Below are 16,608 nucleotides of genomic sequence, written 5' to 3'. Positions count from 1 at the left end.
TGCAGAGATAACCGACCAAAAAATTCAAGAGAGGTTCTTTGCATTTAATTGTTTGCTAGTATTAGTTCAGTTTCTTTTTAAATTAATTGCATGCGTGGCATCTTTTAATCCAAATGGTTTTGCCAATTCTGCAGGACGTTTCAGTTAGACATTTTATTTCAGATGCTCAAGAAAATCCAAAGTGCAAAAGTCACTTGCTTTTCCAATGAATTTTCAAAGCCGCGTAAGAATGTCTGTATAAGATACGCATAGCATAAAAGAACACGGATTCTGTCAAAATCGTTAAGAAAATCATATCAAAGATTTTGAGTTTCTGTCACTGCAGTTTCAGTACTAGGAGCTACTGTACATAAAGAACAGTTTACTAAAAGACAAGGAAAAGCATACAAGGTTTGAAATGTTTACAATAGTGACAGCAGTGAATAATGTAGTTGCATATGAGCAAAGTGTATTATGCTGCAGAAATGCATTTACTGTCCAATGCATTGACAATACCAGTAAATATGTTTTTTTTTTGCAGTGGTTTTCTAAATGAGAATAGCTGTTCTACAGCAGTGTTGACCTATTTTTAACATGACCTTACTTTTACCTTACATGCTCCTACTGTTTCTCCTTAATCTCAGGGCCCTGTGTTACAAGCAGGGAACCCAGGTCAGGTGTTGCCATGACAGCAGGCATATCCAGCAGGATGTGCTCATAGGCACATTTCCTCTTGCACCGTCTGCGGTTATCATTCACGGAATGTGACCGGATCACGGCCCTAGTTTCCTGAGCTGCTTTTGGACTGTAAGTGCTTTAGAGTGAAAGGCTCTGAGAGGCGATTTCATCACTAAGTAAACATTTGAATACCGATGGACACATTGGCAACTGTCCAGCCTTCCTGATTGCTGCATTAATTGAAACAATTTCCTGACTTTTCTAGAAAGCTTATTTTGCCGTTCTGGAAGAGAGCCTAATGTCCCACTGCATAATGTTAATAATCCATCCAAACCTTTTTTATAACCACTTTATATCCAATTCAGAGTCGTGGGGAAGCCAGAACCTATCCTGGCAAGCAACAGGCGCAAGGCAGGATTCATCCTGGACCAGACACCAGTCCATCCCAGTGTAGACACAAACACACAACAGGGCCGATTTTACTAGAAGCCAATTAAACTACTGGTATGTGTTCAGATTGTGGGAGGAAACAGGAGCACCAGGAGGAAACCCACTCAAACAAGGAGAAAACCTAAAAACCCCAAACAGAAAGCGCCTCAGGAATTGAACAAACAATTGATTATAGCAAATTATTGGTTGATTAAGTCAGTTAAGGATTCAGTGCCATGATTGAAGATCCCTTTTCTGAAGTACAGGATGGAATCCGAAAGCTTTCTATTGCTTCGTTGTTGGCCTCTCTTAAGATATTTCTTCTGTGGGGAAGCTGACTTCCATGTTGGAGCACAGCCCTAAGCCTTTTTCTATGGCATTATTTTCACATTTTGCTTTTGTGTTCGTTTTGCTTAAAAGCATAAAACAAACACTGAAGCTTTCCGGGCATTTCCTCCAGAAGGGAAAGAAATATCCACTTTGGGCAGCAGGACTGGGGCTGGAGTCTTTCCCAAATAGTTTCAACACAGAGGTTGGGCTCTGTGGGAGCACTCAAGGCCACCTTCAGTAAGAAGTGTTTCCTGAATACATCAGAAATGACAAAAAAAGGGATTACACACAAGAGGCCACTCTGTCTGTTTTCTCTCTGTTGGTTTTAGTAGCTTGCTTGGCCCAAGACCCTCCTGTGTTCATATGGGGTGAAAGAACGAAAACAGTCTTTTGTGGGGATCTGAAATGTTGGGGATCCAGACGAATGAAGCTGCTCTTGCCTTCCAATGTGCCTGGACGCCAAATATAGACCATCACCTCGCTTGTGTCTCGTGGAGATCGTGCTTGATTTGAAAGGGCAATTCTGACTGCAGAATTAAGTGAGCTGTGGATTAATTGCATTCACCTGTACAGTAACAGCTATAAAACTGTAACAGAAATCGTCTCACTCCCCCTCGTTCACTCTTTGCTCTCGCCACCCCCTGCATATTTCTGGAGAGGTAACTGGAATGTATCTCAACGCTCCATTAGATATGTAAAACTGCTCACCACAGGGGGTAGGGGATGTAGCTTCTCGAACCGGCACTCGTGATTCATGAAACGATTATTTCATGCCGAAGATTTGAGGAGCAAGCTATTTATAGAATTGCGTCGGAAGTCTCTTTTTTTTATCATTTGTGATTCCTGGCGTATTTCCCTGGCGCCTGGCTTTGGTTGCTGTGCTTCTGTCGTGCTCCGGGGAAGAAAGGGTCTTTCAAGAACGCCGTTGGAAAGCTAATCCATAACTGTATACATGGGAAACGTAAAGCTGAAGTTTACATAGTGACTTTCTTCTATGTGGGTTAGGGATTAGAGCTCCAGACTTACATCTGGACGGTTGTGGGTTTAGGTCTTGCGTCCAGGGGAGGCCTTGTTATCTGTGAGCAACCTATAAAGAGGATCATTTTTTATTACAGAGTGGTCTTTTAAATGCTTCTGCTAATATTGTCATTTATGGACTTTCCCTGATCGACCAGCAACACGCTTTACCCAGCTGAGCTCAGATGCTGATTTCCAGTTCTTTAGTTGCAGAGTTTTAAGGGGAAGTTGTGTAAGTGCACTGGGAGAGAATCTCTGAATTTCTTTCTTTCTTCTGCTACTAGTCAATCCATCCACCCATTTTCTTCCAATTCAGTCTTGCTGGAGCCTATCCCAGCCAGCAATGAGCGCGAGGCAGGGTACACCCTGGATGGGACGCCAGGCCATCTCAGGGCAGACACCAACACAAACTACTCACACACCAGGGCCACTTTTCCTAGAAACCAATTAGCCCACCAGTGTGTCTGGAATGGGGGAGGAAAGCAGAGTACCTGGAGGAACAGGGAGAGAACATGCAAACTCCACACAGACAGCACCCCAGGAATTGAATTCAGGCCCCAAGGCTGCTGTGAGACAGCCATACTAACCATTGCACCACTGTGTCACCCCCCCACTGCCATCAAAATAGGTGGAAACTGGAATTGAGACGTAATTCAACTTGAACAGGTGTGAACGCCTCTCTTATTTCAAAGCGTCGCTGATGTGAGCTAGGCCTACCATGTTGACAGATTGGCCTTTGGGTGCTATACGGCAGGTGAGCTGAGCTGTTGTCTTTTTGCAGTATTGCATCGAATCCAGTTCTGGTCACAGGCCACTCTTGTTTTTCTAAAAACTCGCACCAACACTTCCCTAAAAACCCCTAGAGCACAGACACAGAAAAGTAGGCACCTCCTTTCTCCTTAGAAAACGACTGGTATGGGAATTCCCTGCTATCTCCTCCACAGTTTCCATAGCAACAGATGGGCAACGTGCTCTGCTCAGTGTGCTCCTGTACAGGCTATGCATGTACTGTAGTAAGGTCTTGGCCTAAATGGCAGAGTTGTTCTGTGAGTAGGCGGTGCTGTGTTATACTGTAGGTCTACTAAGTTGTTACTAGCATCAGGACCTGCACAGAGTGAAGCAATTGTGTCACTGGCATAACTGTGTCAAACGAGCTTCAGAAATTCATTTCTCTGATATGAGTTCCAGTCTTTATAACATTGTAGGCAAGGCTAAACATTTTAAAGTTATTGATTTTTTTTCTGGCATTCCAATATGGGCCTCCTGAGCTGAAGATCATGGCTTGCTGATTGGATTTTTCTTTCCTTTTATTGTGCTCCTGTAGAGCCTGCAGGATTTTGACATTTTCTAAATGTATAAATGTCATATTTTAAGCAAAAATTGCTTAAAGCAACTGCAGGGTTCAGCTCAAGTGAAGATTTTTTAAATCCTCCAATAATCCCTGAAAAGGACCAAATCAAAAATGAACCGTTATTACCATACGTATTATCCACAAACAACATGAACTGACTTTAATATGAAAGAAAAACACTAAAAAAAATGATGGATTATGAAGAAGGGAGTCTCTATGTTACCGTTGCATTAGAGCATTTGTTTTGTTTATTGCAGTAATGTAATTTTTGATTTAGCCCATGTTCACAGATGATTAATTTTTTTAAAGTGATACATTAATGTTGTTAATAAAAAAATCAATTGAAAGGAACTGTGACATTAAGGGAAACAGGCAGCACCCTCTGGGCTCATTTTGGCTCCTCCTGCAGTTTCGGACAGTCTGGACAGTTTGCCAAATGTACCGACCTGTAAACGGTCAAAGCAAGACCTAAGCTTGTGCTTTGCAGCAGTAAGCACAGTGCCTAGAAAAGTATTCGCTCTCTTCTAACGATGCCCCTGTGTCTCTTCTGGTACCACGTCCCACATGGCATCACAGAACATACTGTACACGTAAAAGCTTCTTCCCCAAGTGTGTTTCTAATTTGTGTGGAAATTGTTCATGTTGTCTTATAAGCCTTCCAAAATGATATTACATATGCACAGTGTGTGTTAACAGTACATGAATTGTCACCAGCTCTGGTCTGGGGGTTTTATGAGCTCACTTTCTTTTTGCCCTTAACACCCTGATCTTAAAAGTAGAGTAGATTGACCATTCTTCAAAGGGCACAGATGGTTTCACGGTGTCATCGCTCGTTTTAGCAGATGCATTTGCTCGGCTTCTCCGATTTGTTCTGCTGAAAGGACGGGCCGCGCGAAACACCGTTTACCAGTCAAAACGATCTTCTGGAAACACCGCCTGGTCAGACTGTGAGGAAGCAGGTCAGGAGGTCTGGCCAGCAGTGTCTCGCTGGAGGGCTGTGTGCCTCTGGGAAGGATCTGATGATGTTCTTCCTGTGCTTCTTACAGGGACTTCCTGCCACGAGGATCTGGGATTGTCACCCGGCGCCCCCTTGTGCTCCAGCTCATTAACTGTCCCACAGGTAATGACCGAGCTGTGTTTGTCTCTGATCTCCTAACCAGCTTGCACATGGCAGGTCCCACTGACGTTTAAGGTACCCACCCTCGGCAGGAGAAACATTGCCTCTTTTTCCACCTGACAAGTCTTAAGCCAACTTAGCCAAAGTTTTGCTGTTGTCCTAGCATGGAGGAGAACCACAAAAAAAGATGTGCTGATCTGGATGCAGTGGGGACTGATTTAACCTGACCAGAGCTTCCACCTTCTGGTGATTCCTACACCTGCTGGCCTTTCTTTCAGCTCAGCTCTGCTGTGTAATTGAGACCTCCATGCCTGCTTTGTTTTTTGTGGGTTTTTTGCCCCTAAATATTAATGTCAGATTACTTTTTGCACGCATAAGCCATCAATGGTGAATCACAAGTTATCCCAAAAAATTTACAAAACACCTTGTATTACAGATCACTGTAATGTTAGGTGGATCAGAGTTCTGCAGTGCCTTCATATTATAGTAGGTACTGAAAAAGCATATAAAGTTGATAAGAATTGAAACTAAGATATAAGCCATAAAGACCAGTCTTATATACATTTGGATATACAGCATTTATACTTTGGAGTATGGTTTCATGTTATTTAGACTGCTGTTGACTCTGATTTCTCTTTTAAGAGACTTTTCTATTTGTGGCTTATTGCCCTCAGAGTGCATTTGCACCACGTTTTATGATGTCAAAAATCGTGAGATGGAAACGAATGAGACTCATTTAGCCCACAGGTTTGGGAGTGTCATGGCTCTTGCATTTACATTTCTTTCTGCCTGGGGCTCAACAGAAGCAGATCAGCCCCCTGACAGCCATCTGATGGAAATGGAAATAGATTCACATTGCTATCTAATAGGGCAGCATTAGATTCTATCTAATAGGGCAGCAGGGATTCTCATGCGACAACGAATGTGCCACTTCAGTTATAACAGCTGGCACTGGTGCTGAGAGAGCAACCTACTTCTCCAATAAAGTAAATATTTTCTTTAGGAAAAAAAACAAGGGCTCTCTTAAAGTGTTTGCTCCTATCAACACTGCCATCTAGTGTAATATCCAATGCTCAATGGAAACCAACTTAGCAGAGATCCAACCAGATTGAGAAAAAAAAATAGACCACATATTACAGTATATACTTATTTACTACATAGTTAACCTTATTTTACTGGAGTGTAAAAAAGCCCCAGTGTTCTAAGGACTAACTTATGCAAAATTAATGATTTGATGACAAACTTGTGCATGAAAACTCATCAACCGTCACCTTGAAAAATGAACAAATTACTTCGAAGTGCAATGAACTCCAGAGATCAAAAGCAGGTTTCGACCCTCAGGTAAAAACCAGTAAGGAATAAGTATAGGTTTCTAAGAAGTGTGTGTGCGGACTTATCAAATGCAGTCTACAATTTAAATATTCCAGATATCTTTTGGATTCTATCGCTAAATTACAGCTCTATTCCCACTTCTCATCCCATTCATGGGGCTCAGCAGTGGTCAGTCCAGAGACATGTCTAAGGAAAATCAGGTTACTGCTGTGTGCAGTATTGGTGGGCAGGTGGTGCTTTATTTAGACTAGAATTTCCAAAGACTTCCTCTACAACTTATTCATTTATGTGGCTTATTCCTTTATCCAAAGTGACAACTTTCCACCCATTTATACATGTAGATATATCAGAACAGTTCAAGCACCCTACCTTAGTTAAGGGCACAACATTAGCATCTCAGCTGGGACTTAAACCCACGGCCTTCTGGGTCAAAGCCAGAAAATCTTGACCACTGCCCCAGTCTGGTCTGGCTAAATTTCCATTTTGGCCTTGAGCAATCACCCTACCTGAAGAACAATCTGAAGTTCCCTTTTTATTTCAGCCTGGAGTGAAGAAATGTCTCACTTCTCTTATTCGTCCTCTTGTGTAGGGTGCTACGGGCACAGAATAGCCAATACACCTCCCTCAGGAGGGATTTGCTCTTCAGGGGAGGATAAAAAGGGTCTCCTTCTATGTGCTTTAGGGTCCTTTGAGATTACAAACACGATACAAATAGTTTTTTTTATTCTTCTGAATAATTAAATCTATAGAAATCACAAAAAAATGGATGTTTATCTATTTCAAAAAAGCCTGGATTCTTTGGAATGTGACCCGCTGGTCACCAAATTCAAAACCAGGGCAGGACAGTGCCTTCCTATAGGGTAGAAAGAAGAGGCCAAGAGCAAGCTGCTGTTGAGGGATATTTTAAAAATGTGTGACTGGTGACACGATGGAATTTTATGGGGGGGCTTTCCAAGGAACATAGGTCTGAAATTGCTCCTGAATATGGCGGTGCTTTATTCCAAATGCTGTAAATAAGGTTTTAAGTGATATTTAAACAACTTACCAAGGTTTAGTCGGAAAAACAGGTATAGCACATGATGCCAATAACACATGAAGGCTATGAGTTAGAGTTCTTTATTGGCTCTCTGGGAACAAAAGCGACTTTTGCATTACAGTACTGAATGCTCTGTAAAATGTCATTTTACAAAGACGTTATTGGAAAACTGCACTAAGCCTTATTTACAACATTCAGTATGTTATTTGTGCCATATAGCTTTGCATTAAAAAGTAAAGGGCTGCACAGATGAGACAGCAAGGCACAACATCAGGCATTTGGGATGCAGAATCAGGCGATTGTGGAAATGGTACAGCCAAAAATAGGATAAGGATTAAGCAACCAGCTTCGCACCTTCTTTCTGTGAGTCACTGCTCCCTTAGAGAAACTGCTCATTTTAAGAAATGTGAGAATGAACATGAACACGAGAAACAAAGGGAGGTTAATTGCAAGCTGGAAAGCAGAAAGGAAAAGGAAAAAAAAATGACGTTGCAGACACATGTCATATTTTTAATATTATACAGCAGTAGAGTAACACTTGCTGTTCTACATTTTGCAAGAGCCGTTATCCGTGGAGCCTTATCCATGTGTGTGGGAATGAGAGTGAGAGAGCAGGAATACTGTATAATATCAGGGATAGGGAAAGGTAAGGAGGACAAAAGAAAGCACATGTGTGAACGAGTCGCCAAAGAAGTGGGAGACTTCTTTGGGAGACAAATTCCGAGGGCAATGTGAAAAGATGTGATCGATAGTTTGAAGAGAGTTTCAACTAGGTAAGGACAATTTCTGTCCTGGTATCCCTTTGATCGATGATTGACACAGACAGAAAGGTCAGTGTTGTCATGGATGAGAAATTCCCAGTGGGGAATTACTGTATCCACTTCAATCAGGAAGAGATCTTTCATCCATATTCTGACATATTTTCCCTGAAATGGCTGGCAGGTCACTTTCCTCTTTCACCAGTGTAACTGCCTAGGTCCGGACAGACATGATGCCCTTTAGGTGATTTTGAAATGGCCAGTGGAGCTGTGTGTATTCATGCAGGTGGACCTGTACAGTATTTGCAGGTGATGCAGAGAGCAGGATCAAGTGGACATGAAGGCTGTGTAGATCAGGTGGTCAGTGACAGGACATGATTGGTGGTTCTGGGGAAAAAAAGGCTCCAGTTGAAGTTTCCTCCTGTTAAATGGAGAAGTTGTGTGTGATGACCTTGTGAATAGAAAGATTGAATCGTCTTCAAGAACATGGCTGGGCAGCTTGTCCCACACTCCCACTACCCCTCGTATAAAGAAGGGCTTCCTGTAATTAAGTAATTAAGTTCAATGGATGGTAACTTAAGGGAAACTGAGAGGTAAGATATTAGTGAACGGGGGGGGGGGGGGGGGGGAAGCTATTTGAATAGTTTTTGCAAATGCGGTAGATGTGGGCTGTGTAACTATAGCACTGAGGTACCGCAGAAAAGACGGACAAAACCCAGGGATAAACACAAACACTACAAAACCCTGAGGAGATGATCCATCAGGGAGCAATAAGGGCTGATTCAGTAACCTCACAAAAAGACAAAGTCTGGAGTCCACAGGTTCACCTACCTAATCTTCCTAGTAGGGAAGATTTCCTGCAGAAATATCTTGCCTGTGTTAATGTTAGTTATCAGTACTACAGCAGCTTCTTTGCTGACACTTGTCAGGTTTAAAGAAGATCTTGGCCTGCATTTAAGCCAGTGCTCATGGAACCCTGGTTTGAAACTTTAAGAGGAACAGGACACATACAGCAGCCCAGCAACAGTTAAGGCTAGACTCTGAGGCCAGGAGAAACAGCACAATAACATTAATGATAATGAAGATGATGGCTAAACATTAAATTTCTTAAATAAATTACAGCAGTCAAACTATAATAAAATAGTATATATAAAAAGCTGCAGCCACTGACAACACTACTGGCTTATAAGGATAATATTCCAGCAGTGTGGTTACAGTCCTGCATTCATAAAGTAGAGGATTGTGGTTTTAAATCCCAAGAAGGGCACAGCTGTTGTAACCTCGAGACAAGGTAATTCACTTGGATTGCTTGCATAAAATGTCTAATATCTTTATAAAAAGGTGAACTACAGTATCTACATATCTTTTTTTATAGGGGTCACTTCATTCTTTCAAGCATTCAGACCCTTTTAGCTTCTCCCAGCTACGTCCTTTGTTAATAAATGAAGGGTCACAGTATTACCATCAGGATATCCTTGTTTAATTGACCAATCTACCTCTTTAGCTTCAGTTAAAGGCCCTTGTTCCAAGTCTAAAGTGATTTTGTGTGATGTTCAAAACCTGGGGTTTTGTGGCTTTCTAATATTAGTGTTGGAGACCTCTGTCCATTCGATCTCATTGCCTGTGCTTTGCATTCGTTTCTCCTCTTATCATGGTAGTTGGGCTGTAAGATTGGGTTTCTGAAAAATCCAGAGCCGCTGTTGCCTGATCTCTCGTCTCTTCTCCCCCTCTTAGAATATGCCGAGTTCCTGCACTGCAAGGGGAAGAAGTTCACCGACTTCGATGAGGTGCGACAGGAGATCGAGGCTGAGACGGACCGAGTCACGGGGATCAATAAGGGCATCTCTCCTATCCCCATCAACCTGCGGGTCTCTTCTCCTCACGGTACGGGCCTAGCAAGGCAGCAGGGAGGAGGCCAACAAGTGCTGGGGAGACCCCTGAGACAGCACTCCACTATCCCCACTGGGGTTTCTCCTGCAGACTCTCAGGAACTGTTCTTGCAGGAGCATTGTCAAGTGACAAGGCTGGCACATCCACAAGACTAGCAGTTTGGGTGCAAATCCATGTCTGTTTTACATTCTATAACTTGGGGGACAAATATGAAAGCTCATTGATATATTTTCTAAAAGAAACATTGTGGTTCATCCAGTGAAGCAGGATGTGCCATAAGATTTTAAGCTTCTTTCTTGGACAAGCTACTCCCTAACTGTAATCAGCACTCAGGGTCAACTGATTGGCTGCAGTTGGATGGATTTGCTGCTCATCAGAGTGTCCCTAGTTGCCGTTTGGACACTTGTGAGCCTGTGGTGTTTTCAGTGGTGTTGGATTAGTCCTCTTCCCAGCGTTAAGCTCTGCTGGTCATTCTTTGGCTTCACAGTGTGAAAAGAGGCAGACAGCATCATAGTCTACTTCCATGTTGTCTTCATCTCTGGATGTTCTGAAGGTTTTTTACTGAATATCAGTTGGATATTTCAGATTGGTGGGCGTAGAAAGGTTGGAAGGGATTCACAGTTCTACATTACACAAATAATAAAGCAGATATCTGTCTTCTCCTGCGTAGTTTTCTTCAAAGAAACCATCAAAGCGCAGTGTTTGTCTTCTTCACTGGGTTATCTGTCTCGTCGCAGTGTTGAACCTCACCCTGGTGGACTTGCCCGGAATGACCAAGGTGCCGGTGGGCGACCAGCCCCCCGACATCGAGCACCAGATCCGAGAAATGATCATGCAGTTCGTCACCAAGGAGAACTGCCTCCTCCTGGCTGTGTCCCCGGCCAACTCTGACCTCGCCAACTCGGACGCGCTCAAGATTGCCAAAGAAGTCGACCCACAAGGTAGGAGGGCACGTGAGACTCAGAGTAAGAACAGGCTGCAGAAACAAACATCTGAAGTCACAAAGTGAAAGCAGTATTGAAATATTAAACTGGATTGGTCATTAAAGATCCCCGGTCATTTCTTGATAAGAGAAGGGAGTTATCCCGGTGTCCGGGCTAAATTTCCTCCCTCAGTCTTTACCGTGGCCTCCAAATTGTCCCCATGAATGATTGGCTCGCACTGGCCCTGCGATGGACTGGCGCCCCATCCAGGGTGTACCCTGCCTTGTGCTCGTTGCTTGCCAGGTAGGCTCCGGCTTCCCGCGACACCGTGTGGTATAAAGCGGTTTGCAAATGACATGACATGACATTAACTGGATTGACCAGGCACATAATTGACTGCTTTTTCATCATGAAGGGTTAGAAACTGTTAGAAGGACCGACTAAAGGGCAGGTAACGTTGCCATCACTTTTCTCCTGTCCTGTCCCAGCCTTCAGTTCCAGCTCCTGGGACAAATTAGTGGGAACCCATACTCAAGCTGAAAAACCATTAGAGAAACGTTCCAGTGTGTAGGTATAGGTCTCCTTCCATGATTCCAGCACTGCTGAGGACTGCAGTCCCGCATTACCATCTTATTAAGAGGACATTTCTATGAGTTGCTTTGGACAAAATCTATTCCAATTTGTCAATCTTACCAAAAATGAAGGATGATTCTGTTTTTATCAAACACCAGTTGTTTTACAACCCAGGATACATTTTATCTGGGATCCTGAGTCGGTAAATGAAGCAAATGGATAGAGACACGTGCCCCAGCACAAACCTTGCAGTGGTTAGCACTGCTGCCTCTCAGCGCTGGGGCTGTGGGTTCAATTCTCCAAAGACATAGGTAGGTTGACCTCTTAATCCTCGCATAGTCGCCTGGGACCACAGGCTAAGTAAATATTTACTTAAGAGGCGCATCTCACTTCATCGTGTTACATCAACAAAACCACAAAACCTTTACAGAAAACCTTTTATCAATCGAAAAAAGGGACAACTGGAGCTTCACAAAACAGTTTTCAGAACCGAAAAACACCAAGGTAATTTAAGCAAAATATGATTGCGGGCCGCGTAAGTCAATATTTACTTTTGAGACCTGCATCATATTTAATCATTTTTTACCAACAAAACCTGTTATCAATCGAAAAAGAACAACCGGAGTTTTACAAAACCATTTTCAGAACCGAAAAACACCAAGGCAATCGATTACATTTTTTATCTGATGATGCACTTCCAAACTTCCAAAGTGCATCGATAAGGTAATCAACAAGCCAGCAAAACGTGACCGCAAAAGCAAAAACCAGAAAAAAAAAAGAATATATCCCATGTTTTTACCTTATTCTGAAGTACGTTATATATCCACAGAGGCTAGACTAACCCACCTCCAGACCTGGAGGAAACTGAACGTTATTGGCTTTGGAAGAGATATTTGAAACAGGAGCGCCAGAAATAATGTGATCTGATTGGTAAAAAACGCTGTCATTCATTGTATTTTCAGCCATTCAGAGCCCTCAGGGGGTGAGACTTCCTCTAGAAGCCTCAGGCTGCAATCCACCTGCCTTCTAGCTGTCAATCATTGACTCAGATGGGGTAATCAGTTTCTTATCAGTGTTCCTTTTTTTCACACCAGAAGGCAACTCTGAGGTTTTTTTTTCAATGCCTAACAGCAGAAAAAGGCACTCTAGCAGTGTCTAAAGGTTTTTATAGCAATTGCAATGGCTTTTACTGTTATTGCTTTCAATATTTTCTATAATTTATTTTGGGATGCAAGAAATTTCATTCCTGGTTCAGTCTTCGCAAAACATTATGTAGAATTTTTCCAAATTGATCGGTTTGTCCCAGCTTTTTATCCAAGTTAGGAGAAACCTAGGACAAGACCTACCAGCATTCTGACATCTGAAGACCCCCCCAAAAATTCCGCCTGCTGTTTTTTGTTGGTTTGTTTTTCATATGTTTGTCTGCTGAGTGGACACATTAAGAAATAATGTAAGACCCATTTAAGACCTGTACCAGGCTCCTGCTATGTTCTGCTGCAGAGATATAACACAATGTTTAAGGGGAGGAAATTCCAGACATTGGCTAAAAGGGCCTGGAAGTTTGGGGTTAACTGGCTTCTGGGAAAATTGCCACTGGTGTGAAGGTGTGTTTGTGTCTGGGTGCCCTGTGATGGACTGGCGTCCTGTCCAGGGTGTGCCCTGCCTTGCGCCCATTGCTTGTGGGGATAGACTCTGGCTCCCCTGCGATTCTGAATTGAATAAACTGGTTAGAAAACAGATGAATAGATTTGCTCAAAACAACTCAATTGATATGTCATTCAAAATCTGCAAGCCATCCTAATTACCATGAACTGTTTAATAACAGACCGCTGTTGTTGGTAGTGTGTTTACAAGTAACACCACACCATGGACCTATAGGAATGAGCAATAAATGAAAGTGTAATAAGTGTAAGTAAAAAAATACTGTTTTCAGTCATGCAGGTCTTTTTTTAGTTGGTAAAGTTTGAGCTTTAGTAACAAAACAGCTTCAGATTTACCCACCAGTGGTTGTTCAGGACAAGGTTTGAATTCTAGACATAATAATAATCGCTTACACTTATATAGCGCTTTTCTGGACACTCCACTCAAAGCCCTTTACAGGTAATGGGGACTCCCCTCCACCATCACCAGTGTGTAGTCCCACCTGGATGATGTGACAGCAGCTAGAGTGCGCCAGTACACTCCCCACACACCAGCTCTCAGTGGGGAGAGAACAGAGTGATGAAGCCAGTTCATAGGTGGGGATTATTAGGAGGCCATGATTGGTAAAGGCCAGGGGGAAATTTGGCCAGGACGCCAGAGTAACACCCCTACTCTTTTTCGAGAAACACCCTGGGAGTTTTAATGACCACAGAGAGTCAGAACATCAGTTTTACATCGCATCCGAAGGATGCTTTGGGATTTTGTGTCATCCTTACTATACTGGGGTATTAGGACCCTCACAGACTGCAAAGTGAGCGCCCCTTGCTGGTCCCGCTAACACCTCTTCCAGACGGAACCTTAATCTTTCCCAGGAGGTCTCCCATCCAGGGACTGACCAGGCTCACACCAGCTGAGCCTCAGTGGGGCTGCCAGCTGTAAGTTGCAGGGTGATACATTTTTCAAAGGGTAAAAAAAAACAAGGAAAATGAGGTGCAAGTCTGAGCCTGGCCAAGTCTCATCTGTGTGTGTGTGTGTGCGCAGGTCAGCGTACCATCGGGGTAATCACCAAACTGGATCTGATGGACGAGGGCACGGACGCCAGGGAGATCCTAGAGAACAAACTGCTGCCACTTCGCAGAGGTATGTCACAAACTCTCTCCCTCTCTCAGGAGTCGGCCTCTTTCTCCCTGCTTACAACACTGGTGTGCTGCCCCTGCCCCTTTCAGGATCTTTGGCCGTGACCTCTGAGCTCTCTGTTACCGACCCATACCCATTCATTTCTCATTCAAAGAGACCAGCAGCCGTCCACTGGCCTATAATTACTCAGCCTGCCTGACGTTTGTGAGCTTAGATCTGGGTATATTCTCATCTTACACAGTGTAAAAGTGAAGGAAAGAAAGACCTAGATTAATTGGAATACAAACCAAAAATTAAATCAGTCAAAAACACAGAGAAATGATCATCTGTTCATGTGCTAGAAGAAGTTTGATGCTAGCTGGCCATCTTGCATTGATTTGATTATTACCATCAAGGGGAAATACTAGAAGAACAGAGCGTTTCATCTTTGCATGTTACAATATTTATGTCAAACGTAGCTGAATGGTTTAACATCCTGACAGCCAATGGAAACACAAAGTACTGTATTGCTCTTGAGGGGGATGAACACTTAGGCGGTGTTTCAGTGTGTGGAAAAAGACTTTGGCGCTATTGGTACTGTACACGATGTACTGTACTGTATTGATAACTGCTTTGCAACAAATGCAACAGTGTGCCAGTGTCATTTGGCGTGCTGTGTATCTGCCAACTCTAATTGGCAAGGCAGTAATGAATCCTGCCACGTTTCTGCAATCTGCCATGACGGATGGGTTTAAGTAGCCAAGCACTTGGGTGAGTGCTAGAAGGTGGCATCTTTTTAATGTCCACCAAAAAAATCATGTTTTGCAAGACGTCCCTGCTTATCCTTGTTCTGGTTTTGCACATGTCAGCACAGTGCCTGTATGTCTTGCAACAGGTATGAATTACCTTCACGCCCATGTATGGTCACTTGCTTTGTTAAGCAACTTGGGGGCCACCTTGTTGTGAAAGGCGCTATATAGAAATCAAATCGAATTAGACAGACTAACAGCGTCATCAGGAATTCAGAAACAGGATGGAAATGTCTGCCAGTCCATAGCTGTGGGGCTGTAGCCTTATCATGGCAGACACTTGCACTTGCAGGGCAATACTGAGCAACAGATGACGTCACCTTGGCCACAGAAGTCAAAGTGGAATTAATTCCTTCCTGTCCTGACAGATGACTGACCTTTAAAGGGAGTGATCTGCACAGAAATGTGTTCCTGAAAGATATGGGTCAGATGGTAGGGGGACAGTGTGGGATGCAATTCACACCCGAGTCAGAATCCGTCATGCAGAGTGATCTCACCCTGCCTGCTTCATTTTCCAACACAATATCGTGTCCGACAGCAATCTCCTCGACCGCAGAGCAGGTGGAGTCCTTGCATCGTCATTAGATCAGTCTCACAAGCACTTGATGAAATCATCCTACCAGACTTAGCCATGACATCCTGTATTTCTGTAAGCTTGAGGGAGTCCTGCTGGACTTCAGTCAGTCCACACCAGTACAGGCTGCTATTTCCTCTGATTATGGGGCTCTACAGTGTATTTTCCATTTCCGCATTCAAGGAGCTCTAAAATGATTTCGCTCAGGGAATTCTCGATTTATATATACAGTATATAGTTTGTTTTACTATTCTGTTTACGCCGTCACACAAAAAGTGTGGCCCATCAGCACAGATTTCTTGGAGCAGATGTGCCGAGTCATTAATCTGTGTAGGGAAACGACTGTGCCGTGCCAAAGATGAGAAATTACTGCGGCAGTTGACGTTTTTTTGCACCTACCATTATAAAATCATCATCTTTCACGAGAGAAGGCAGGGTGAAAACCCTTTCTCGTTTACACTGATGACTTGACGGTGGGAGCACATTTTATAAGCCTTGAAAAACAAGCGCCACTTCGGTGTGAGCCGATATCAAGTTCCTATTTGCATTACGTTAATGGACTTGAACGGTGAACTTTCCGGAAAGGTGTTTTGTTCAAGCATCATTCTTTAGTTAGCTTATAGCTTCCAATGTCAATAACTATGACGCAAAAGCTCCCTGATTCTCCAGCATAACTATTGAGCTACAGTACTGCTCGGAACAAAGCGCTAATCAGAAAGCAAACAAAATGCCAGAAACTGCTTCTGTTTTAGTGCCAGCTGGTGATTGATTAATTGGTTTTTACAGCTGTGCAGAGCCCCAACATTTGCAAATTTGTGTTAACAACTGGGACAATTCTTCTGTTCCACTACTATTGATGGGACATTTGGTAGATGTACACCTGGATGAGAGTGTTTTGGGATTGCAGTGCCAGGTGGCAACACAGGTATTGCGAAGCACCTTGCGACTTTGCTGTTGTTGCTGAAATAAATCGTCAGGCCAGCCCAGTCCCATCCTGTTTAAAATAAAGTAAATAAAGCCTGAGGCCCAGTCCAGTCTAGCAGGTAATCCAGGTC

At 43.3% G+C, this 16,608-nt stretch overlaps 1 protein-coding gene across 3 annotated transcripts in view; it reads left to right on the top strand.

Annotated features, from left to right (window-relative positions):
* The window catches only part of dnm1a (dynamin 1a), a 112,621-nt gene that overhangs the window by 25,215 nt on the left and 70,798 nt on the right, over positions 1-16,608 (top strand). For all 3 annotated transcript variants that reach the window (XM_088940790.1, XM_088940791.1, XM_088940789.1), the window contains exons 2-5: positions 4,831-4,904; positions 9,762-9,911; positions 10,655-10,858; positions 14,096-14,194. In XM_088940790.1, the coding sequence (XP_088796916.1) occupies positions 4,831-4,904; positions 9,762-9,911; positions 10,655-10,858; positions 14,096-14,194 (527 nt within the window). The remainder of the gene's footprint in view (positions 1-4,830; positions 4,905-9,761; positions 9,912-10,654; positions 10,859-14,095; positions 14,195-16,608) is intronic.

The sequence above is a fragment of the Atractosteus spatula genome, chromosome 23, assembly GCF_055471065.1.
Source record: "Atractosteus spatula isolate fAtrSpa1 chromosome 23, fAtrSpa1.hap1, whole genome shotgun sequence".
Lineage (NCBI taxonomy): Eukaryota > Metazoa > Chordata > Actinopteri > Semionotiformes > Lepisosteidae > Atractosteus > Atractosteus spatula.
Note: the sequence above shows the minus strand (reverse complement) of the source record. Positions and strands in the feature narration are given on the sequence as shown.